The sequence below is a fragment of the Acomys russatus genome, chromosome 8, assembly GCF_903995435.1.
Source record: "Acomys russatus chromosome 8, mAcoRus1.1, whole genome shotgun sequence".
Lineage (NCBI taxonomy): Eukaryota > Metazoa > Chordata > Mammalia > Rodentia > Muridae > Acomys > Acomys russatus.
In genome coordinates, this window is record NC_067144.1 from 38957291 (window position 1) to 38982814 (window position 25524).

General features: G+C 41.6%; 1 protein-coding gene across 4 annotated transcripts in view; it reads right to left on the reverse strand.

Annotated features, from left to right (window-relative positions):
• Positions 1–25524, reverse strand: part of Tbc1d23 (TBC1 domain family member 23) — a 57917-nt gene that overhangs the window by 19594 nt on the left and 12799 nt on the right. For 2 of the 4 annotated variants that reach the window (XM_051150079.1, XM_051150078.1), the window contains exons 2-10: positions 23314–23425; positions 21010–21115; positions 18676–18880; positions 13929–14052; positions 11086–11210; positions 10944–10990; positions 10332–10435; positions 3524–3646; positions 1933–2025 (exon numbers count right to left, since the gene is read on the reverse strand). In XM_051150079.1, the coding sequence (XP_051006036.1) occupies positions 1933–2025; positions 3524–3646; positions 10332–10435; positions 10944–10990; positions 11086–11210; positions 13929–14052; positions 18676–18880; positions 21010–21115; positions 23314–23425 (1039 nt within the window). Of the gene's footprint in view, positions 1–1932; positions 2026–3523; positions 3647–10331; positions 10436–10943; positions 10991–11085; positions 11211–13914; positions 14053–18675; positions 18881–21009; positions 21116–23313; positions 23426–25524 lie in introns of those variants that run through there. The other 2 variants (XM_051150080.1, XM_051150081.1) reach the window with 2 other exon arrangements.

The window sequence follows — 25524 nt, forward strand, 5'->3', positions numbered from 1 at the left end:
CAATGAGCTAGATATGCCAATAACTACAAAAATTCTAAGCTTTTATTACTGAAATCACAAAGTACAGTAAAAATCCAATATAAAAATGGGCAGATCAGAGAAAAGATCAATTTCGTCTATTAGTTCTGAAGATTGCTCTGTGTGAGTGACTGCATGTATGTGTGTGCACCAACACATGCAGCGGTTTATGGGGGTCAGAAGACGGGTCAGACCCCCTGGAGCTGGAGTTACAGCTGGTTTTCAGGTGTCACGGGGTGCTTGAAAACAAATTCATGTCCTCTGCAACATCAGCACTACTCTTAACCTCTTAGCCATCTCTCCAGCCCAAGGGAAAAGCAACTTTTATTTATTTATTTATTTATTTATTTATTTATTTATTTATTTTTTGAGATAGGGTTTCTCTGTGTAGCCTTGGCTGTCCTGGACTCACTTTGTAGACTAGGCTAGCCTTGAACTCACAGCGATCCGCCTGCCTCTGCCTCCTGAGTGCTGGGATTAAAGGCGTGCACCGTGCACCACCACATCCGGCCACGGGAAAAGCAACTTTAAAAAGAGAGGGAAAAGGTGTTTGCACCTTACTTGAATACCTCTATTTTCAGCCATCATTCTAGAAAACAAAGAACACCCAAGAATGTTTGCTAATGATACAAAGCAAGCAACTAGATGCAGTAGTGAGGTAAAGAGCAATAAAATTTGTATGTCCATATCCCTCAACCCAAGAATTCTATTTTGAAGAGTCTACAGAACTATTTGCAAAATTATACAAAATATGTACAAAATTCCCAATAGCAGCTTTGGAACACAAAAACTGAAAGCAATTTAAATATACATTAATCAAACAACAAACTATGGAAGTATCTGTGCCATGGACCTCTATGAAACATTAAAGGAAATGTGTTTAAATGGAAATGTCTCCAAGAAACTGCTGAGCAAAGTGGCAAAAGAAGGAATATGCACGTGTGTATTAAAGGCGGAGACTGGGCAGGCGGTGACAGCGCTGATTCCGAATATTCTCTGAAAGAAATGTTACTTCATGAAACTAAAGGCACCCATGAGTCACGCGTAAGTTCTAAGAACAAGCACGAAAGCAATCAAGGAGGAAGAGGCAGGCATTCACACAGAGGACCCAAACAGGCCAGCTCGTCCCTTCTCACCCATGACGTCAACATTTGGAGTCCTGCCTTCATTTTCCGTTAGTTTCCTCTCAGTACCACCTAGCCCTTAGACGCAGCCTCCCGCCTCCAGGACCAACATTTCCAGACAAGAGGAGGAGGAGGATGGAACGCTGCATAGTCAGCTGGTGGGGACAGTGAGTGGGGGTGGGGGTGGGGCTGGGGAGGGAGGGTACCTCCCTATTCCTATGTCTGCTCCCCACCTCTGAGGCTCTAACAACCTCCGTGGCTTACATAGAGCCAGTCTCAGTGTTACCAACAGCTCTAAACCTCACTTCTGACCATATTTATTTAATCCACTCCTCCATCAGAAATTACCCTAACAACTGAGCACTCACATGTCAGATATGACTTTGCCTGCATATTAGTGTGCTACAGACACACTCCTAAGCTTTAAAGATGGCTTACAGCAAAAATTTCTAGGATTCTTAACCAATTATGCTAAGAGCTCATGTGTCCGCAGTACTTACTAGGTGCAAGGCACGATGCTAAGTGACCGGCCTCTGAGACAGCTCACAGCAAGTGCAGAATGCACTGACGTAACAATGGGAAGGAAGAGTGAGCCACAGTTAACAGGTGTCACTGGCTCTTTATGATGACAACTGACTCTAGGAGAAAAGGGAACTCAGGCCCTCCCCAGCGGCAGAGACTCTGCCAGAAGGAAAAGGAAAGTGTCACCACTGGGTCATGTCAATCTAGTTATGAGCCAAGGGGAAAGGCACTGTGGCCCTCACACAACACTCGCTGCACTTATACTGACCAGGTCTGAGTCTAAGTGGAACGCAGTTGACAAGTGCCCCGCATTGTACTGTTCTGCAGGACGGCAGTCCACCACGAAGAACCGGACTCCTTCCTAAAAGGGAAACAAACACCATTTGATATTCTGGAACAGGACGTGAAGTTCTTATAACATGACAGAACAATAAAAATAAACCAAGAGAAGGGTAACATGTTGTTTTTCAATGAATTTCACAGAGAATTAGGAAGACCCAATTTGTATACATACAAAAAAGCAACCTTTAGGATCTAAATACATTTTTTAATGCAATGAGTTTGAAAGTCTCAATATGTAACAAGAGTCTGGCAATCTGAGCAAAAATACTAAATATATTGGAAACTGACATTGCATTAAACCCAATGCTAGATAAACTTATTTTCAGGTCTACAAACTGAACCTAATATTTTTCTTGTATATGGAGGAGCCAGGTTCGTGTGTGTGTGTGTGTGTGTGTGTGTGTGTGTGTGTGTGTGTTTTGTTTGTTTTTGTTTTTTCTTCATCTAGGTTTTTCAAGACAGGGTTTCTCTGTGTATCTTTGGCTGTCCTGTAACTCATTTTATAGACCAGGTTGGCTTCGAACTCACAGAGATCCATGTACCTGTGCCTACCGAATGCTGGGATTAAAGGTGTGGACCACCACTCTGCTTCATATGTGTCTTTTTAACTTAGACTTTATTTTCTTTTTAATGTTACTTATAAAAAGAAATATGTGAGTGATTATTTAAAAGGGTGGACAGAAAATTAAAAATACAGTAAGAAGTTTAACAGATGTTCTGTAAAAGGTAGTCTTCTCATATCTAAGCCTCTTCCAAGAACAATCTTGGAAATACAGCACAAATTCCAAAGCTTAGCTACAGCAATGTATTTCAGCACATACTAAGAAAGCTCACTGATTAAACTATTCATATTTTGATGAAGACCATAATAGAAAATCCTGACTTTTTTGTTTTGTTTTTTCCTGAGACAGAGTTTCTCTGTGTGCCTTGGCTGTCCTGGACTTGCTCTGTAGACCAGGTCGGCCTTGAACTCAGAGATCCACCTGCCTCTGCTTCCCGAGTGCTGGGATCAAAGGCGTGTGCCACCACTGCCTAGCTATGACATATTCTTCTAATTTTCTTTCGCTTGCTTTATGGCATTAAACCGTATAATTCAACAAGCTGTGTAACTGCCCAGAATTTAACTGTAGAGGCTAAGCATACCCCCTTAAGTTCTTCATACGGTGCTATGTTTAGTTGCTTTAATGATCTGTGAAAAAGGCCAACTTGTAAAACTGGTTGCAAGAGAGACAAAAATAATTGTTGGCAATCAAAAATAACACAAAAGCTGGATGCTGAAAATGGCCATATGGACAGGAGATGTGATATACTTGTCCACAAAGACAAAGTAAGGACAAGCTAGTTTTGTCGGAATGGATGACGCTGAGGGCATGTTCATTATGTGTTTTGGCAGCAAGTATTGAACCAGAGCCTCAAGCACGCAGAGCGCAAGCTCTAACAGGGAGCTGTAACCAGCCCCTGCTCTTTACATGTTAAGGGGCACAGCTCCCCCCTGTGGACGGGTTTCTCCTGCTTACCCCTTGCAGCTGATTGGCTTGAAGGATCTCTGACACTGAAACAGCCAGACATAGAGCCTGGCTCAGATCAGCCTCGTCATCCTTGATCCCCAACAGAGTGCTACCAAAGAGATGATGGTTATCCTACACAAAGAGAACACTGTAAACATTACAAAGAAAAATCAAAATGTTCTCCCTAAAAGTATTTATTAAACTTTAATAAAATGTGAAATAATTGTTACCACCTAAGCCTAGTTGATTTTTTGTTTTTGTTTTTTGAGACAGGGTTTCTATATATGTGGCCTTAGCTGTCCTGGACTCCCTTTGCAGACCAGGCTGACCCTGAACTCATAGAGATTCACCTGCCTCTGCCTCCCGAGTCATGTGCCACCATCCCTGGCTATCTAATTGATTTTTTAAAACTTAATAATATTATATAATCTCAAACTTTATAAGATACATGTGTGTGTCAAAGTCTCTGTCAGAATTCACACAAAATAAAAGACTAAGCAAAATAAAATAATTTACAAAGTTCTATATCAAGATCCACATTAAATCTTGACCGGGCTGAAAACACCAGTAGTAGAATAAGCTTACCCAGTTTGCTCAAGACACTGGATTTGCCTAGTACATTGGTGCACCCTGTTAACTGGGAAGGTGAGACAGGAGCATTGTAGGAGTTACAGACCAGCCTGGGCTACATAGGAAGTGCCAGGCCAGTCAGGCTATAGAGCAAGACCTGTCCCAAAAAAGATTTTTAAAAGGTTATGGGCTTAAACCCTAGCACTGGGGGAGAGGACAATGATGGATGGATCAAAGAAGAAATTTAAAAGTTCCTGGAACTAAATGAAAATGAAAACAACCCAAGAAAACCTCTGGGGCACAATGAACGCAGTCATACGAGAAAAATTTACAGTTCTAACCGCCTATACTTAAAAAGACAAAAGAGCACAAATAAATGACCTAATAATGTTATTTTAAAAATTGCAGCCAGGCAGTGATAGCGCGCACCTTTAATCCCAGCACTTGAAAGGCAAAGGCAGGTGGATCACTGAGTTCAAGGCCAGCCTGGTCTACAAAGCAAATTCTAGGACATCCAGGGCTACATGGAGAAATTTCATCTCAAAAAACAAAAACAACAAAAATTTGGAAAAACAAGAACAAACCAAATCCAAACTGAGTCATTAGCAAGAAATTATAAGAATCAGAGCAGAAATGAATGAAATAGAAACAAAGAAAACAATACAAAGAACTATCGAATCTAAGAGCTGGTTCTTTAAGAAGATAAGCAAGGTGGACAGATGCTTGGCCCAACCAACCAAAATTTTGTTCTCAAAGCACTAGCTGGAGTGATAAAGCAAGAGCAGGAAATTAAAGGGCTACAAATAGGAAAAGAAGTCAAGCCATCCCTATTTGCAGATGACACACACAAGAGAGCCCCCAAATTCTACCAGAACACTTCTAAAAATAATGAGTTCAGCAACATGGGAGGATAAGGAATCAACTTGCACAAATCAGTACTTTTTCTATCCATCAAAAACAAACGCAGGAGGAATAGAGGTTCTTATCTTCATAGATAAGCATTAGGGGAACAAGGAACGCTAAAAGACATGGGTGGTCTCTTCCTAGGGAGAGATGTATTGTAAGGGCAAAATTAATGCCATATTCTATACATAATGTATATTCTGCAACTAATGCTGTGGGCTGTGAATGTTCTGTGAGAACTTGTCCTCCAGGTGACTGAACTATGCACTGCCATAAACTAGACCTGCCAGCAGTCTCCAGAAACTCCACCGGAACGATTAGATACAATTAACTCCCAATGAGCCTCTGAGATAAAACAACTTCCTGGACATTCAGCCTCCTGGACCCAACCTGCCTAAAGATCGACATTTCTGTGACCTACAGGCCCCGTTTCCCTTTATGAACCCACTGACCTTGAGGCTCTGGGTCACTCTCCTATCCTGCTGCGTCAGGAAGGATTGTGACCCAAGCTCGAGCCTGTAATATAGGGCCTGTGTATGTTGCACCAGTATCAAGTCCTGGTGGTCATTTTGGGGGTCTCACGATCTGGTATTACACTGGGCAGTCTCAGTATTACAGTATGACCTATTTTCTTTCTTTTTTTAAAAGATGTATTTATTATTTATATACTATTATGCCCGAATGTGTGCCTGCCTGCCACAAGAAGGCACCAGATCTCATTACAGACGGTCATGAGCTACCATGTGGTTACTGAGAATTGAACTTGGGACCTTTGGAAGAGCAGATGGTGCTCTTAACCTCTGAGCCATCTCTCTTTTCTACCTAGAAGGCTGGGAGTGGCTGTGGCTAATAGTCTGGTGGCCTTTGTGCTACCTATGTGGCTAACACCACACTGGATCCTCCCCTGGACTCTTACAGTGAGTTTGTCTATCTGTAGAGCCCATCTTTACCAAAGGTGTCACATGTACTTTATAGAGAGTTTCAATGTCATCACATCTTCAGGTTTACTATGCATACAGCATTGAGTTAATTATCACCAGGATAAATTTCCCCAAATTGTGTTGTGTTTTACTATGTGTAAAATAAACTACTCAGGTCAAACTCACGAAGTCAGAACCAACAATGGCTACTAAGGAGCGTTGAACCGAACTACCTTCTTGACTCCCACAGGTCACTACTCTGCTGGGAGTGATAGTCACAGAGACCCCGTGAACAAACACATGGAAAAAGAGATGATGGCCATACTCCCAGTGATAACAGCATCGAGAAAATAAACTACCTAGGAATAAGCATAACCAAGGAAGTGAAAGACCTCTCCAATGAGAGCTTTAAACCTCTGCAGAAAAAGACAGACATGGAAAGACATGATGCTCGTGCCTTGGTAGAATTTACACTGTGAAAATGACTATTCCACCAAAAGCCATCTACAGATTTAACAGAATCCCAATCAAAATCCCCATTTCTTGACAGAATAGAAAAAAAATTCATAAGGAACCATATTTGGAGAGCCCAAATAAACTTGAGAAAAAAGAACAATGCTGGAGAGATTACCATTCTAGAGCTCAACATATATTAAGAAGCCATAGTAATAAAAATAATATGGCACTGCCACAAAACAGACATCCAGACCAGTGGAATAAAGCCAAACATGAGTGCATGTGGCTTCAGCCATTCAGCAGTGACAAAGATGCTAAAAATATATGCTGGAGAAAAGAAAGAATGTTTAACAAATGATGCTGGGAAAACTGATGTCCACGTGCAGAAGAATTTAATTATATCCATATCTATTACCTTGCACAAAAACTAACTTCAACATATTAAAGACATCCATGTGAAGCCTGAAATACCAAAACTGCTAAAAGAAGACATACGCAGGCCCATATCTGATATGGGTGTAGGAAAGGACTTTCTAAATAGGACTTCATTTGCCCAAGAATTAAGGCTGTGCATAGCTAAAGAAACACTAGGTTGCTGGGCATGGTGGCGCACGCCTTTAATCCCTGCACTCGGGAGGCAGAGGCAGGCGGATCACTGTGAGTTCAAGGCCAGCCTGGTCTACAAAGGGAGTCCAGGACAGCCAAGGCTACACAGAGAAACCCTGTCTCAAAAAACCAAAAAAGAAAGAAAGAAAGAAAGAAACACTAGGTTAGCTGGGAGTGGTGCACGCCTGTTATCCCAGTACTCTGGAAGGCAGAGGCAGGTGGATCTCAGTGAGTTCGAAGGCCAGCCTGGTCTACAAAGTGAGTCCAGGACAGCCAAGGCTACACATAGAAACCCCGTCTTGAAAAAAATAGCAACAACAACAAAAAAATATAATCTCCTACGCAAACAATAACAAAACAGACACCAAGATAAAATAAAAAAAAATCCCACAGACTGGGAGGGAACTTGTCAGCTATACAGCTATACATCTGACAGAGGATTGATAGCCAGAATATATAAAGAACTCAAAAAACAAAGCTTCAAAACAACAAATAACCCATTAAAAAAAAAAAAGCTTGGAATCTAAACAGAGAGTTCTCAAAAGAATACATAAAAATGGTAAGAGATATCTCAAAAAAATTTAATCATCCCTAGGAATTAGGAAAATGCAAATCAAGAAAACTTTGAGATTCATCTTACCCCAGCCATAATGGCAGTAAGTGCTAGAGAGGAGATGAGAAAAAGGGAGCCTCATTCACTGTTGGTGGGATTGCAAACTGTTTCAACCACTCTAGAACCCAATGTAGAGAATTCTCAAAAAGCTAAAAATAATTCTACCATATGCTTCAGCTACCCACTCCTTTATGCCCAAAGGGCTTGACAGTCTACTCTACAGATACTTGCTCAGCCATGCCATTGCTGCTCTATTCGCAACAGCTAAAACATGGAAACACCCACAAAGGCTCACAGAGACTGAACCACCAACCAAAGAGCTTGCATGGTCAGAACCTAGATCCCCCTCCACCAATACATATGCAGCAAACGTGCAGCTTGGTCATCATGTGGGTCCCCTAAACATAGGCATAGGGGCTGTCTCTGAATCTGCTACCTACTCCTGGGTCACTTTCCCCTAGCTGGGCTGCCTTGTCACTCCCTGGCGGAAGAAGATGTGCTCAGTCCTGCAGTGACTTGAGATATCAGGGTGGACTGGCACCACCTGGGAGCTTCCACCTCTCTGGGAGGAAGGAGATGGGGCAATGGGAGGAGGGGGTAGAGGGTGGGACTAGGAGGAGAGGAGGGCTGGAGCTGGGATCAAGATGTAAAGTGATTAAATAATAAATAAGTAAATGGAGGAAAGAAAAAAATGGAAACAAACCTAAATGTCCTTCAACTGACAAACGGATAATGAAAATGTGATACATATACACTGCAGAGTACTATTCAGCTGGAAAGAAAAATAACTCATAAAATCTGCTGGTGTGTATCCTTTCACTCCTCACTGAAGAAACTTCAGTTAGCCACAGACACCATTACAGAAAACGACAACTGGTCAGAACGTCTGTGGAGCCCAGGCCCAAGTGCTGCGTATTAACTCCCACACCCAAGGCTCGGGGATCCTGTAAGAGCAGGAGACAGAATGTAGGAGGCAGAAGCACCGGAAGGTTACTGTGGGAATGTGTTTCCTAGAAACGGCACAAGTTACACCCATAAAGTCTCACCGACACGAGTGCCTAGACATGACCTGAACAATGACAGGAATAGACATGCTAACATGGAAAGGGGAGAAAGCTCAAGAGGCCTCCACTCTAAACAAACAAAGAAACAAACAAACAAACAAACAAACTGCATGCAACTAAGGAATGCTGGGTGTGGCAGAGACAATCTTCCCTGGGGAAGAGCACACCTATTATCTAAAGCCAAGTGGTCAGCCCTGAAACACACACACTAGTAACACTGTGTGGTCTGACCAGGCTGTACTTACAGATTTAGGATTGCACATATATGCCTCTAAGATGTACAGTGACCCTGCCATCATTAATAAGGCAGTTCTGCATATATAGGGCCATGCAAGGATAAACTCCACATAAAGGAGACCTGACTATGGACCCACCATCAGATCTTTGTCCGATGTAACTTCAGAGAATTCCTGAAGTTACAAAAGCACTAATTTAGGCAATAAAGTCCCCGTGACTAGAAACTAGGAATCAGAACAAAGGCAAGATGCTTCCTTCTATTATATTTGTCAGGTCTAAAGGAAATGCCATTTCCCCAAATTCTGGCAGTTGGACAAAAGCCAGCATCCCTCAGGAACTTTTGAAGCCAGTTCCCCTCCACCAAAAGGAGTCACTTCACTCATCACTGGCGAGGGAACATGTGGCTGTCTGTGGTGCCTATTAGCATACTAAAGTACAAGCTGGCCTCCAGGCTCCCTCAGTGCCACAAGCACCTGTTACACATTTCAAAGTCCCCACTTGCATCCTAGCCCTTCCCACCACCTCCCCTACCCTAAGTGCCCTCCAGCTCAGGAGCTCCCCTCTTGCAAGTTACTCATAACCCTGCTATGCTCCATGCTCACTCTTTGTCCTCCTCTTTGTTCACCTCCTCCTCCTCCATCTTCCTGTGGTCTCTGTGCGCATGTCTTTGTCTCCCCCTCCTCCCTCCCTCTCTCTCTCTCTCTCTCTCTCTCTCTCTCTCTCCTACTCCTCTCTCCTCTCTCTCTCTCTCTCTCTCTCGTGTGTGTGTGTGTGTGTGTGTGTGTGTGTGTGTGTGTGTGTGTGTCTCTCCTTCTCCCTCATTCCCTCTGTACTTGTGTCAGTCTGTCTCTGTCTCTCTCTCTCTTTCTCTCTTCTTTTCCCCTCCCCGACTCTTCCTCTCTCCTTCCTCCTTCTCTCTTTCTCCCTCCCTCCCTTTCGTGTGTGTGTGTGTGTGTGTGTGTGTGCATTCCCTGTGTGTGTATGTGTGTATGCCTCCTTCTCCCTCACTCCCTCTGTGTTTGTGTCTGTCTGTCTGTCTCTCTCTGTCTCTCCCTCTCTCTCCCCCACCCCCACTCTTCCTTTCTCTATGCCCCTCTCTGTCTGCATTGCTCCTGCTTTCAGGGCTGGGTCAAGTCTGCTGTCCATGTGCTGTCTACTATTCTCTCATCTGGACTCTTCCAGATGTCTCTGGCTGTTCTCTCTCTCATATCTAAAATAAAAGCCTTCACCTTAACCATACCACAGAGCAGCAGTCATGTTGACGATTGATGCAATTTTTAATCTGTTTTCTCTATAGGGAGAGAATTTACAGTAAAAGATCACAAAAACAAACTAACACATTTTTGAGAACTATAATTGAAATATTTTTAACCAAAGCGACTACAACGTAAATAAGAAAAGTAAACAAAACATGCAACATAGACCAATTGGCCATTCTCATCTTTTACCTTCCTAAAAGAGGCTGGTGTTTTACTGCAGTAATACTGAGCCAAAGAGAAAAGATCTTCTATATCTTCTAGATTCAAGCTGGATGGAGTACTTTCCAAGAAGTCTGAAAGGTGATTTCAGACATGACAGCACTTAACAAATTATTTGTGAAAAATATAGTAACTAGCACTATTTAAATTTAAAGCTAAAACAGCCCCAACATAAGCAACATATAAATAAACTCTCAGCAGTGATTCTTTGCCGAGCTGTTTTCATCTTTACCCAGTGCTGGGAGCTGAACCCAGGGCCTTATGTTAACCAGAGGGTTTAAGAACACAAGACCTTCAGGGCTGGAGAGATGGCTCAGAGGTTAAGAGCACTGACTGCTCTTCCAAAGGTCCTGAGTTCAATTCCCAGCAACCACATGGTGGCTCACAATCATCTATAATGTGATCTGATGCCCTCTTCTGGCCTGCAGGTGTACATGCAGGCAGAGCACCAGATATATAATAAATAAATCTTCAAGAAAAATAAAAAAGTGTATGATACCCAGAGGGAACCTCAGAACTCTTGCAACATTCTGAAGTAGGTAACAGATAAAATGACCTCAAATAGTATTCGCTACTACTTACGGATAACTTCTTCTTTGCTGTCAGACTCTTGTGCTAAAATAACTTCTCTGTAAAAAGGAATCGAGTAAACTTGAGTTAAATATTAAAGCACCATATCAAAAGTTGAAAATAAAAAAAAGAATCTAACCAACATGATACTTACTTTGTATTAACAAGGATAATTAACATTAAGAAATAAATAAAAAATGGATCCGCTTGCTGTAGGTATCCATCCCATATCGCCTGGGTGACCTCCATGGAACAGTAATGTGCAAAAAGGCTCCCGAGCTACAGTCAGTGGAGAGAGACGTAAACCACTGGAGCTGCCTTCTCAAGTGAGTGAGGCAGACAAGTCAGCAACAGCACATCGAATCATCAGCCCCTGGTATTTAATGTGCAACTTTAGCATAGAAACCCAAAGGTAGAACATTGGGGTCACTCAACTAGCTGGGTGACTTAACGCATGCCATTTAACTTTATTAAAGCTTCCATTTCTACTTCTGTGAAAAACAAAAACAAACCACACACAAAAATACTCATTTTTCTCCAGTACTGAGAAGAGAGATAGTTAACCTAGCTTATGTAGCACAGTCAAGCTCTATCTCTGCCATCGCAGTCCAAGTGGTACTTGGACCTTTAGCACATCATTAACTAATTACAGCAAGTATTCTGCTTAAAAGGTAATTGTTCTCACACAGCAGCTTAGGCATGCTAGGAAAACCTCAACTGAGTACCAGTCCCAACTGCTCCTCCCAAAGCTTACTTATAAACAAATCACTGAAATTCCAGACAAAATCCAGATTTTTCCATTTCTTCCTCTGGGTTTTGTGTTTCAAAAAAAAAAGAAGAAGAAGAAGAAGAAGAAGAAGAAGAAGAAGAAGAAGAAGAAGAAGAAGAAGAAGAAGAAGAAGAAGAAGAAGAAGAAGAAGCAGCTATTAATTTCTCACTTTCTTTACTACCTAATTGTGTTTTAAAGCACATGAAGAGCTAATTTCACTGGCTAAGTTTCCTTAGAAATAGCTACATCTAAAGGATTATATTTAAAATTTCTCATGGCTAAAGGGAACATAAAATTTTAGTACAGATTTTTGTATCAGGCACTAAATTACTGTTATGTATTGTTTATGAACTATCATTAGTTCTCACATTAAGCCTCTCTCCTGGACAAGGACTGGATTTGGATGGTACAGCTGTCCTGAGTCCACAGAGCTGAGCAGTGCTGCTGGGACTAGGCGAGGACCAGGCTTCCACAGCCCAGGCCTGCATATCAACCCGGAAGGCTAAGGCACAACATGCTGCAAATGCTTTCTGGTTTTGTTTGAAAAATTACTACAACAAATGCCGGCAGGAAGGGGGGACTATAAACTGAGTAACAACAGACAACCATCCTTAACCTCAGCAAAACTACAGCTGCCACTGCCTTCCTCAGTCACTGGCTCTGGAGGTAACTGTAATTGCCTTAGTTCATGATAAAAAACAAACAAACTCCAAAAAACCTTGAATGTCATCAGCCCTAGCAGCAAGAACAAACTATGGAGCAGACCAGCTGGATGGAACCAGTTGTTTTAGCACATTGACGCCCTAAACAGCAGATGATTAATTTAGAATTCTGGCAATGGAGATGCAATTTCCTAGGCAGAGACCAAGATTAATCATTAAAATGCTTAAGAAATAATTCCTTATTTTAATAAAAATAATTAGGTTTAATGGCAACGTATAAACAGGGATGCTATAATTTTCTAGCAATTTTGTTATTTAACTCAAAATGACAAGCCTGGCAAGAGAGCTGAGGAAGAGGCCATGAGATTAAAATGTCTGGACGTGAAACCAGTTAGGGGCTCGAACTACCAGCTATGATTTTTAAATGCATCCCATCATCCTCTGGGACATTTTTATGTTATTATCTCTGTTTTACAGAGAAAGAAACTGGAGGTCAGAGCCAAGTGTCTTGGCTCATACAGTTACCAAGAGGCAGAAGCAGGAAGCTCCCTAAAGAAATGGTCAGTAAAACATGACCAAAGACATGTTTAACTCCTTACTGGTCTTCCAGCACGCAGCCGGTGCTGTAGGAAGATCTGAAGTCAGCAAGTGGAGCACTCTCGAGTATGCTCCGAGGATCCAGAGACCCCCCAGACCCTGTGCTGGGACATTAGCAACACACCCCTACTGGCACACAACTCCTACAGCTTTTACTTGCCTATTTCACATCCGTGCCCTCACTGCTGAGCAGAATTCTCAGAAGACTACAAGACAACATTACAAACTGAATAAAATTAGAAGTAGTTACCTGAGCCTATTCGTCTTTGATTTAAGCAAACACGTGAAACGCGAAAATATAAGGCAATTGTCCTGTTCTCACTACATACTTTTGGGAAATGCAGTCATTTTTAAAGCACACAATAGATTTAGCATCACTAATTATGTTAGCACACAATAGATTTAGCATTACTTTCTAAATGAGCTAAAACCAATTAAAATTCTTTAGCTGTAGCTTCTAATCAACATAATGGATCTCAAAAAATTTAAGAGTATATAAGGTTCTGAGACCCAAAGATTTCAAAAAACAATGAGACCTAGAATGAGACATCCCACTGAAAATATAAATATAGGGAAGAAGCACTCATTTGTAGTTCACATTCTTTACATCAACACCTAGTCATTTCAGCTTTCCTTGTGACTATTTACCAATTCTTACCAACACAATCAACAGTTTGAACACAGAGTTTTAAGCAAAACTCACATATACATATAAATTACAAACATCTTATATTTACAAAAATATAGATATTAGTTTTAACACATATCATATGTAAGAATATAAATACATAATATTTACTAATATATTTGAAATATTATGGCTATTTCTACATATGTATAATATAACAAGAGACTAATGTGATTTTGGGGGGACTCAGGGTTTTCCTATGTAGCCCAGCCTAGCCTCTAACCAACTACAGTTTTATATAAACTATTTTTCATTAAATGTTCCTACTTTCACTTTATTACCCAGTTGAGTGCATAGGAGTCTGGAGTGATTTTCTTCGTATCAAGAAGAGAACAGAGCTCAGGCTCATGGTACTGGATGAGCAGTCGGAAGAGATGAAATGGCCTCCCCTTCAGAGAACAATCCCTATGAGAGCGAGAAGCAAACGTGAGCGTGCTGGGAGGCTGTCCTCCTGAAGTAACCGTTTCCACTCTTCACCCTCAGGACACCCCAGTATGCACAGCAAACCCACCTGAGACCCAGGCCGAGCCCGTTATAATACCTTCCAAAAGACCTGGCTTACAGCCGACACTGCCACTTGAGGGAGCTTTTCCAGGTAAACCCAGAAGCACTCAAGAGAGAGGACTGTGGGGGTCACTGAATACGGCACTTAGATTACTGTGGTACAGTTAGAGTGCCCAAAGATCTAAAGGGACCAGAATGAATTCGGCCTCCTCCGTCCTTGCCAAGTGAGGGGCAAGTCCTTGGACTACGTCAAGTTTGCACCAACTTTACATATTCGGACAGGAATGTCTTTTAGCAAAGGTATAATTCTGGAGACTACAGATGACATTTCAGAATAGTGGCCTCCCAGCCTGAGACATCATCAATGCGGCCTGGGTACCAGGTACCCAGGGTAAATTCTGGGAAAAAACCGTGCAGCTTCAAAGGGTAGTAATGCAAGTAAGGTGAAAAATTTAAGTCTATATACTGTTTCAAAGTTAAAGGCACCAAATATATATACTCTGCCATTTTTATTATCACAAGGCCTTTTCCCAAAGAAACATCACATTCTTATGCAGAAACTTCAAAAGGACAATGCAAAAGGACAGAACCATGTGCAGAGGCTTGAATCCCCTGAGGCCTCTGGCTGCTAACTCAGGAAGCAGCTCACCTTCAGCTTCAAGAAGGCTCATCTGCCTCGGGGGGTCACGCAATCCCTGACCTCTAAAGGTACCCACACATCTGCACCACCTGGAGCAAGGCCAGACTGGTCAACATGCCGGCTCACAACTCAGGTGACAGGGTTGCTTCTGCCTGGCCACATGCTGTCTCTGACAGGAAGACAGAACCACATCTTTCAGTCCAACCTGAGTGGCATTCATGGAAATCATCTGGGTGCTGAAGATTTGGTGACACTAGAGCCAGGCATTGTGGTACATGCCTTTAATCCCAGCACTCAGGAGGCAGAGGCAGGTGGATCACTGTGAGTTCGAGGCCAGCCTGGTCTACAAAGTGAGTCCAGGACAGCCAAGGCTACACAGAGAAACCCTGTCTCAAAAAACAAAACCAACAACAACAACAAAAAGATTTGGCGACACTTGCGTCATCACGTTTTATTTAGTGTATTTGTGTTCTCAACACCTCAAAACGGAATGGAGTTACTTCATGGTGAAATAGCCTACCACAAGACAGCTGGTTTCTGAAGGGACAGTGTTACTTCTTTCTCATTACATCTTAAAGACAGCAACAAAAGGCGACACTGAATCTGGTTCCTTTGCCCCGTGGCTTGTTACAGTTGGGTGTTACCATCAACAGTGATGGCTGGCTCACTCTTCATTTAGGCCTGGAGGTTTCACTCAAGGATCAGCCTCCATAAACGGCTTCTGCTTTTGTACTGAGATGCATCATTCCCATATAAAGGAACGAGGCAAGACGGCCCTCTGGTATATCAATGAACTATTTAAAGCCCAGGCTATCGTAATAAAAGCCAATTACTTATTAAAGAAACACTGCCATCTTTCCATATGTAAAACTTAGCTCATAGTTCAATGGGCTATTTTTGCAGGGGCACAGTCTTAAAAAGCAAACTGTAAAGAAAAGGAAGTAAAAGGTTCCACTTACAGCAGCCCACTAAGTGACCACCCTAGCTTTACCACGGAAGCGTCGTCAGGGTCAGGAAGACAGCTCGTGGGCGAGGGCACATGCTATTAAGCCTCACGCCATAAATCCAACCCCAGGAACAGATTCCCACATGCTGTACTTGAACCTCCATACACATACTGAGGAATGCATGTGAACACATATATATTCACAATACATAAACAAATGTAATTTTAAAAAAACTTAAAATGCATCATTAAAAATATTTCTAGGGCTGGAGAGATGGCTCAGAGGTTAAGAGCACTGGCTGCTCTTCCAAAGGTCCTGCGTTCAATTCCCAGAAACCACATGGTGGCTCACAAGCGTCTACAATGAGATTTAGTGCCCTCTTTTGGCCTGCAGGAACACATTCAGACAGAATACTCTATAAATAAAACAACAACAAGCAAACACACAGACAAACAGACAAAAAAAAAATTTTTTTTCTAAGCTGGGCATGGTAGCACATGCCTTTAGTCCCAGCACTTGGGAGGCCGAGACAGGCGGATCTCTGTGAATTTGAGGCCAGCCTGGTCTACAAAGCAAGTTCCAAGACAACCAGGGCTGTTACATGGAAAAACTATGTCTTGGGAAAAAATATTTTCTAAAAAAAAAAAATGTTATTTAGAGATAGTTTAGTTCAGTGATAGAACATATATTTGACACATATGAGGATATAGGTTCAATTCTCAGCACTGCAAAAATAAAAGTAAAAATACTATGCAAAGGCAATAAGTGAACATTCGCTAGGTAAATATACTGTTTTATATCACTGCCATAGTTAGTTATTACTCTCAACCATCACTGTCTTGTTATTTTTTGTTCTTTGAGACAGCGTCTCACTCTGTAGCCCCAGTTAGCTGAGGACTTGCTGTGCAGTCCAGGCTCTCCTTGAATTCACAAGCAATCCTCTTGAGAGCCCTTCCAAGTGCTGGGATTACAGGCAAGTCACAGCTTGCCAGCTTGGTTTTTAATGTTAAATTTTTATTTTTATTTTATGTGTTTGAATGTTCTCCCTGCATGTAAGACTATGTGCTATGTGTAGGCAGTGCCTGCAGGGGTCAGAACACGGTGTCAGACTCCTGAAACTAGAGTTACAGGAAGTTGTGAGCTGCCATGGGGGTGCTGGGAGCGGAACCTGGGTGCTCTGCATGAGCTGCCAGTGGTCTTGACCACTGAGCCATCTCTCCAGCCCCTAGGCCCACCTTTCAATCTACCCCCCTTTGGTATTACAAACTAGCAGCACATAGAAGGCCAGAGACAGACCTGGATTCATCCTGGTAAGAGTAATCCTGAGTCTGAGTACTTTCCCAGCTGGGTCAATGCAGAGCAACTGAATGATAAGGTAGAACTCAGAGGAGGAAGAATGTGCGGGGAACACAAGCAGTTGCTGAGGTAAATGGTCTCATCTTCTGCACAGTGAGCACCGCTGGGAGTAAGGCAGTGTACACTGCAACGTTACTCTTGACTACAAGGGTTTGAGCTGGACAGAATTCTACCCATCTTGTGCCCCAAGCAGTAGCGAGACAACATATTAAAAAGAGAATCTTCCATAAGCATTGCATGAGGATTGATGCTTTCTATACCAGCAACGGCTCCAGTGCTATGTTAAACGCAGAGCCCACAGGAAAAGAAACTGGAAGAATGTGACAAGGTGATGTGTGACACATCTCATTACAACTGTATTCTTGTCACTGCTACCATTCTTTAGAGCTGATGCTGGGACAGCATGTCTTTTTTTTTCTCCCGGGGGGTGGGGGTGGGGAGGGGTGAGACAGGGTTTCTCTCTCTATAGCCTTGGCTGTCCTAAAACTCACTCTGTAGATCGGGCTAGCCTTGGACTCAGAGATCTGCCTGCCTCTGCTTCCCAAGTGCTGGGATTAAAGGTGTGTGCCATTACCAGCCGGCGTCATGGCCCTTGCTATGACTAGCTCTGTTACACTGACAGGTGGCCATAAGTAATCCAGCACAGGCAGCTCACACATGTAGTATGATGGGATTACTCCTAACTGGGAGTCCCAATTTTGGCTTTGTCATGACCATGGCCTTCTCCTTAGTGTCCTTGGACCCGTTTTCTTTATCTAGAGGAGTATGGCTTCAAGGCAGCACTGAGGCTCACCAATCTGGCCTAAGCATAACCTCCAGGTAGCTTTAAAAACATGTATGTATGAGTCTAGTGTACTTAGACTTAAACTCCTGGATCTTTTGGCCAAATCAACATTTTTTTTTTCTTCTTTAGCTCTTCTTTTGTCTATAGATTTATTTTTGTGGCTAAACATTTCTCCAAAAAGGGTAAAGAACTTAACAATAAATGTCTTTTAAAAATCCTTAACATCATCAGCCAGCTGTAAAATCCAAATAAAAAAATCGCAACAAGAGACGAGTGCAGCTCAGTGTGAGTGTACTTTTCTAGAATTGAGTTCAAGGAATATGGCGCCCCCTTGTGGCCTCCTCAGACACCAGGCACTCATGTGGTGTGTACACACACACACACACACACACACACACACACACACACACAGATGAATGCAGGCAAAACACCCATACACATAAATAAATAATTTTCTGTTTGTTTGGTTTTGGTTTTGGTTTTTTGAAACAGGGTTCTTTTGTATAACAGCTCTGGCTGTCCTGGAACTTGATCTGTAGACCAGGCTGGCCTTGAACTCACAGAAATCCACCTGTCTCTGCCTCCTAAGTGCTGGGATTAAAGATGTGCACCACCACCGCCTGGCTAATAAATAATTTTTTAAAGTGTCTGTCACAAGAACAAAGTCAGATAGCAAGTGTTCCTCAAGCAATCTCAAAATGTACTCGGCCCTGTTTATGCTGCCATCAAACAAAACTTAACAAACTTTATTTCAAAGTGAAACAGACCTTTATAACTACAAGCAAATCATCTGTTACCTGGGGATGTACTTATTCATGATGGCATAAAAGCAGTTGTACAGGTCGCTGCGAGGCAGCTGCAGACACACTAGTGGTTTCAGTAGATGAGTCCAGCTCAGGGATGTGCTGTATTTAACATTGCGGGATTTACAGTAAAAAGTAATTACAGATTCAATGTCCAGAAGTAATTCTGCTGCCTTCTCCTCTGGCACTGAGAGCTGCTCTAGAAATAAAGCATCAAACGAAGGAAAGTTATCAAGGAACTTCCAGAGGCTCTGCAACTGGCCATGCCACATCACAGAAATGCCAGGTGAGTGTATTAAACTATGACAGAAGCAGTAAGATTGCGAGAGCACTTTTTCTCATAATCGCCTTTTTCATTTTTATTTTTTGCAGTAGTGAGATCAAACCATGGCCTGGCATATGCTAGGTAAATGTGTTATTGCTGAGCTGTGTCTAGTCCTTTTCATATTTAAGAGACACTGGCTCACAGATGCAAAATCTAAGGAAACACATACTTATTTATTGTATATGAGTGCTTTAGCTGTGGAACAGGGCATCAGATCACATTATAGATGGTTGTGAGCCACCATGTGGCTGCTGCGAATTGAACTCAGGACTTCTGGAAGAGCAGGCAGCACTCTTAACCACTGAGCCATCTCTCCAGCCCCCAGAGTTCTTTAGGACATTCCAGTTTCAATTATTTATTTATTTATCTATCTATCTATCTATCTATTTATTTATTTATTTATTATGTATACAGTGCTCTGCCTGCATGGCAGAACAAACAGATGGTTGTGAGCCACCATGTGGTTGCTGGGAATTGAACTCAGGGCCTTTGGAGGAACAGCCAGTGCTCTTAACCTCTGAGTCATCTCTCCAGCATCTCCAGTTTCAATTTTTAAAGCTGTCATTGTGTATGTTGATTGTACATAGTCCTGTGACATAAGGACATTGTCATAAAATGATACATTGTATGTTGAAGACATTCTCCCAACCTTCTTTTTAATTTAAAGCAAGATAGCTATTGCAGAACAACTATCAGTTTCATGTAAATGTGTATTTTCTTACCTGGCCCTGGGAGAAGGGGGAAGACAGAAGACAGTTTACTAACAAACAGTACTTAGTAATATTGGCCATATGCATGTTAACCTAAGAGCAGTGGGAGCTGACAGGTGCAGCCCATGTTGCTGGAAAGCCGAGGATGTTTCCTCACAAGACTACCAGTTGCTCTACAACGTGCAGCTTTGGCAAACAGAAGGATATCTCAGTCTCTGCCATAAAATCCAGTACTTTATTCCTTCCCTTCCTTTGTCTTAAACCTTAGTTTTTATTTTATAATACAGCTAATCAAACACGCACAAGAAAAACTACCTATAACTTTTCATACTGGTAGCATCAAACAAAATAAGCACAAAAAAATGCAAATTAAATAGGAACAAAACTATAACCATTATTATTATTAAAATCAAGGCAACCTGAGAAATATATGATACACATCATGTAAAGTTTTCAAATCCCTGGTTCAAATTCCCTTTCTTTTGTTCACACTGCCAGTAAAGGCTGTCTGTCTGTTTACAGTGTGGTGGCAGAAGCCAGGCTCTTGTGCATGCCAGGCAAGCACTCTGCCACTGAGCTACATCCCAGATATGGTTTCCAAATAGTTAGTACACTGAGGCCTATTTAGCCAATGCATTAACTATGATGTAACAGAAAGAAAAAACAAGAGTCCAACATACTATAAATGAATTAGAAAAGACAGGTATAAATGAAATTAGCTTAACTTTTTTTTAAAGATTTATTATTTATTATTATGTATACAGAGTATTTATTTATTATTATGTAACATATTACTATGTATTATATATGTACACCTGCAGGCCGGAGGAGGGCATCAGATCACATTATAGATGGTTGTGAACCACCATGTGGTTGCTGGGAATTGAACTCATGACCTCTGGAAGAACAGTCAGTGCTCTTAACCGCTGAGCCATCTCTCCAGCCCCGAAATCAGCTTAACTTGTATCATGAACCTACAATTTGTAACAATTTTAAAACAGTAGATTGTGATCTGTAATTTATAAACTTTCAGAAGACAGTCTCTTCTAATTTAAGGCTATATGTAACCATGAGGGCCTACAATAATATGAGAAACAGGGTGAAGAGCACAAGAAAACTGTAAACATTCATGAAAAATCAGTAACATAAAATGAACAGTAAAAACTGGGCTTTTCCTCAAAATTATGTGTCTCAAAAAAAATTTTAAAGGACAAAACTATTGACAAGACCTTTATAAATTTAACATGTCCCATATTATAACAAGATAACTTTTTTCATAGTTATCAAACTTACCAATAAAGTCTAGGCAATCTTTATGAATAGTTTCCTGCTCGGGCAAGTCTAAAATACCATCCCATGATGCCAAGCTATCACCTTTTCCTGCAACGTTCAGAGCAATCTGGAAGAAAAATGTTAAATGCAACAAGCATCATTATTAGCTCTCCATCCTGTAAAATATGCACTAAGGAAAGCAAGGATCTAGGAACAATAATAAAAATTCCAAGCTTAAGTATCCGCACACCACCAAGAGCCACCACCGCCACGTGACAAAAGACTCCTATATTAGATTTTTCCACTTCATGTTCATGGATAGAATAAATTATAAAATAATTGTATATTTACAAACATGGCTTTATTTAAAGCCAACTGTTTTCTGAAATGTAAAAACCAAGAATATGATATTGCCAAATAAAAATATACCTGTTCCAGATATAATTAAAAAATTATAAAGAATATTTAATGAATTCAGGAAGTATTATTCAGTATGGTTTTTTTTTTTTTTTTCAAGCATGTTTTTGTTTCTTTTTGTTTTTCAAGACAGGGTTTCTCTGTAACAGCTCTGGCTGTCCTGGAACTCACTCTGTAGACCAGGCTGGCATCGAACTCACAGAGATCCGCCTGCCTCTGCCTCCCAAGTGCTGGGATTAAAGGTGTGCGCCACCACTGCCCAGCTCAAGCAGGTTTTGTAAGTTTTTTCAAGTATGTATAAAAACTGTTTCTTTGTTTGTTTGAGACAATGTCTTCCTACATAGCCCTGGCTATCTTGGAACTCTGTAGATGAGGTTGGCCACCACATGTTTTTTGTTTTGTTTTGTTTTTTAAGGTTTTTCGAGACAGAGTTTCTCTGTGTAATAGCCTTGGCTGTCTTAGACTCACTTTGTAGAGCACACACTTTTAAATTTTAATTTATATTATATTATTTCATTTTATTTTATTGGCAGTGCAGGGATCAAACTTAGAAGCCCTGCATGTGGTAGGCAAGCACCCTACCACTGAGCTACATTCCAAGGCAAGATTATTACTGTTCTCTGCATAGCCCTTGCTGACCTGGAACATGTTAAGTAGCCTTGAACACAGAGATCTGACTGCTTCTGCCTCCTGAGTGCTGGGTTTAGAGGAGTGCAATTAACAGACTCAAGTGACAACTCAACCAAACGCAACAGTAGTCTTTGCAAATCACATATAAAAATACATTTATAAGACAACTAAAGAAATTATTTCGATGCTACAGGATTTCTTTTTCTAGGCGGCTAATGGCTAGTGGGTCGAGCCATTGTTTCAGACTGCCCATGCTCCTATAAGTAACCCTAAGGGAACACTGGGTCACCATCCCCATCAAAAGGAAAAAAGACAGCAAAGTAGAAGGGAACGAACTGCAAAGAGGAGCAGGGTCAGCAGGGAAGGGCAGGGACAAGAGAGGGGAGAGGAGGTGAATACGATCAAAATGTGACACACTGTCAGATGAAAGCACTACTGGGTTAGTTAACATCCACAGGTGTGTGGTGCCCTTGGGTCATCTCAGCACTGGGGAACAGAGATTGAGGAAGGCGGATCTCAAGGCTAGCCAGTGAAATAGCAAGACCCTGTTTCAAAAACAAAAAAGTGAATATCAACAAGCAAAACCCCCACATACATTAGAGAATGGTGGGAAAGCAAAAGAAAGAAAAACCATAACCCCAATACCCACAGATGTATTTACTTTAATATACCAGGCAGGCATGGGGGTGCAAGCCTGTAAGCCCAACACTCGGGGAGCCGAGGTAGGCTGATCTCTGTGAGTTCAAGGCCAGCCTGGTCTTCAAAGTGAGTTCAGGACAGTCAAAGCTACACAGAGAAACCCTGTCTTGAAAAACCAATATAGATATTTGTTCATTCCGTGTGTGTGTATGTGTTCTATTTTCCTTACTGTTTTTATTTCCCCACTTGTTACTACTCACTAAATAATCTTCATAAGGATTACAGTCATATCTAGTGGCTGTAAAAATATTACCATTGTAAACGTTATTATTAAGTATAAAAAGCATTATAGAAACATTCATTTTCAGATAGGGTTTCATTATGTCTTCCTTGCTGTCCTGGAATTTACTATACAGACCAGGCTAGGCTCCAACACAACAAGATCTGCCTGTCTACGCTTCCCAGTGCAGGCAGGCAGGGGTTAAAGGCACGTGTAATGTACCTGGCTCAGCAACATATGTTCAGTTCGTTGCTCAGATCAACTTTCTAGTTGCAGCATACTAGTCATTTCAGAGAACTGAAAACGAATTTTTAAAAATCTTCTAAGTGACTACATTTCACTCATCAGTTTCTACTTACCTTCCAAACCTTGGCCCTCAGCTCAGCGGGCAGTGGTCTCCCTTGAATTATATTTCTCAAAGTTTCAAGGTCACAGCCTCCTGCTTCAAGGGCTTCTTCAAGATCTTTTTCCCTAAAATAAATAAATAAATAAAACGATATTCATTAAAACTACTCTTGACTCAGTTTCCCCCTTGTTCAACATTCATCATAATCATGGCCAGTTAAAGACTACATTTCAGAAGAAAAATTTTTCAGCGGTCAGAATGCGACAATGCAAGGCTCATGAAGAGTCCATATGCTCTGCTCCAGGGTTAACATTCGCGTTCACATAAATTATTTATCACAAATTATTGATCAGAACTGTTAAAGAGAAAATGGCATAAGCATGTTGCTAGTACCATGAATTCATGAGGGCAAATCACAGTAACATATTCATGGAAGCAGGGGCGGCTTGACGCAGCGCTCACCATGCGCCAGGTGCTGCTCTAAAGCATTTACATATGTTCACTGTTGGTTTAGAGACAGAAGCTTATGCCAGAGGCTGGCCTCAAACTTAAACTCCTATTCCTGCTCCTTCCGTCTTCCAAGAGCTGGGATTGCAGAGCACACACCATCCCAGTCTGCATGTGTTCTTTTTAATCCTCACCACAGTGACACACATCGCTGGCTGCAGATATGATGCAAAATGAGGCAAAGGTGGGTCATGAACACTTAGGAGACAACTGAAGTAACCAGCTGATGATATTAAAAATCATTGTTCAAGCTGAGTGGTGGTGGCGCACACCTTTAATCCCAGCACTTGGGAGGCAGAGGGAGGCAGAGCTCTGTGCATTCGAGGCTAGCCTGGTCTACAAAGTGAGTCCAGGACAGCCAAGGCTACACAGAGAAACCCTGTCTTGAACCCCCCCCCCCCAAATCACTGTTCTTCAGTTTAATGAGTTGCTACCACATGGCTATAATTAATAACAAAGCCAAGAGTCAAATTTTAGCAGTCTAGATCCCAAATGCATGCCCATAACATTATGCTAAATAGTGGCAAAAATGAGAAACCCTAAAATTCGAGCAAGAGTCCACAGCACTGGGGCCTGAGACTATTTAGTACATAATTATAGCACCACTGTAATTGCCAGAGCAGAACCTGACTCACAATCACTGTCTCATAAATGTCAGTGGAAAAACAACAAAAAGAAGGTTCCATTAAAGCAAAATTATAACAAACCATCATCAAGCAAACTAGGGGCAACTATGTTCAACCTGCCATGTGTAAGGAGAGGAGCAGAAAGTTCATCATCTTCCTACTGTGCACAATAAAGACAGTCAGTTAAGACCTGTCACAGGGTATGAACTGTTCTGTAACTACAAATACCACCTAAGTCAATTCCCTAGGAATTTCCAAGGTTAAAGTTCCAGTCATTTATTATTTTAGCATATATTAACATCTGTAAAGATGTTTAAAAAATCATAATTCAGCCAGGTAACTTCCAGCATTCTTTTTTTTTTTTTTTTTTTTGGCTTTTCGAGACAGGGTTTCTCTGTGTAGCCTTGGCTGCCCTGGATTTGCTTTGTAGACCAGGCTGGCCTCGAACTTACAGCGATCCGCCTGCCTCTACCTCCCGAGTGCTGGGATTAAAGGCGTGCGCCACCACGCCCAGCACTTCTAGCATTCTTAAAGCAACTTAAGGAGAAAGGTAGAGTGGCTGGATCAGAAACTCGAGGTGCGGTCTCACTTCTGTAGCTTTAAAGAAAAACCAGGCACCCTGAATAACTGAAGGCTCCCCACACTGATGCAGCTCTAAGGCTGCCTGTTTAAGCGTGCACGTTCCATTGAGTTGTTCTCTCTTAACACGAAGGAGGCAAAGAACATGCAATCACTTGCTATAAGCAACAGCAAAGCATTGGGCAAGCATGAAGCGTCCAAATTAAAACGGACACGCTTGTGACCACACAAGACATACTTCGGTCTTTTGTAAATAATCACTGAAAAGTTGGACGAAAAGGAAAAAGAATGAGAGATTTCAAGTTTAGTGTTGAAAGCGCAGGCCTAGTGCTTATAACTACGAAATTAACAAAATACAATGTATGCCTGATGAATAAATATCATGTGACTGTGAAATGCACAAATGAAATGATTAACATATCCTTTAATTGGCATGGAATTTTATCACATAAATGAACTTAGAATTTTTCTAATATTTTAGTGCAAAACCTTATTTTCTTCCTGAAGTGGCT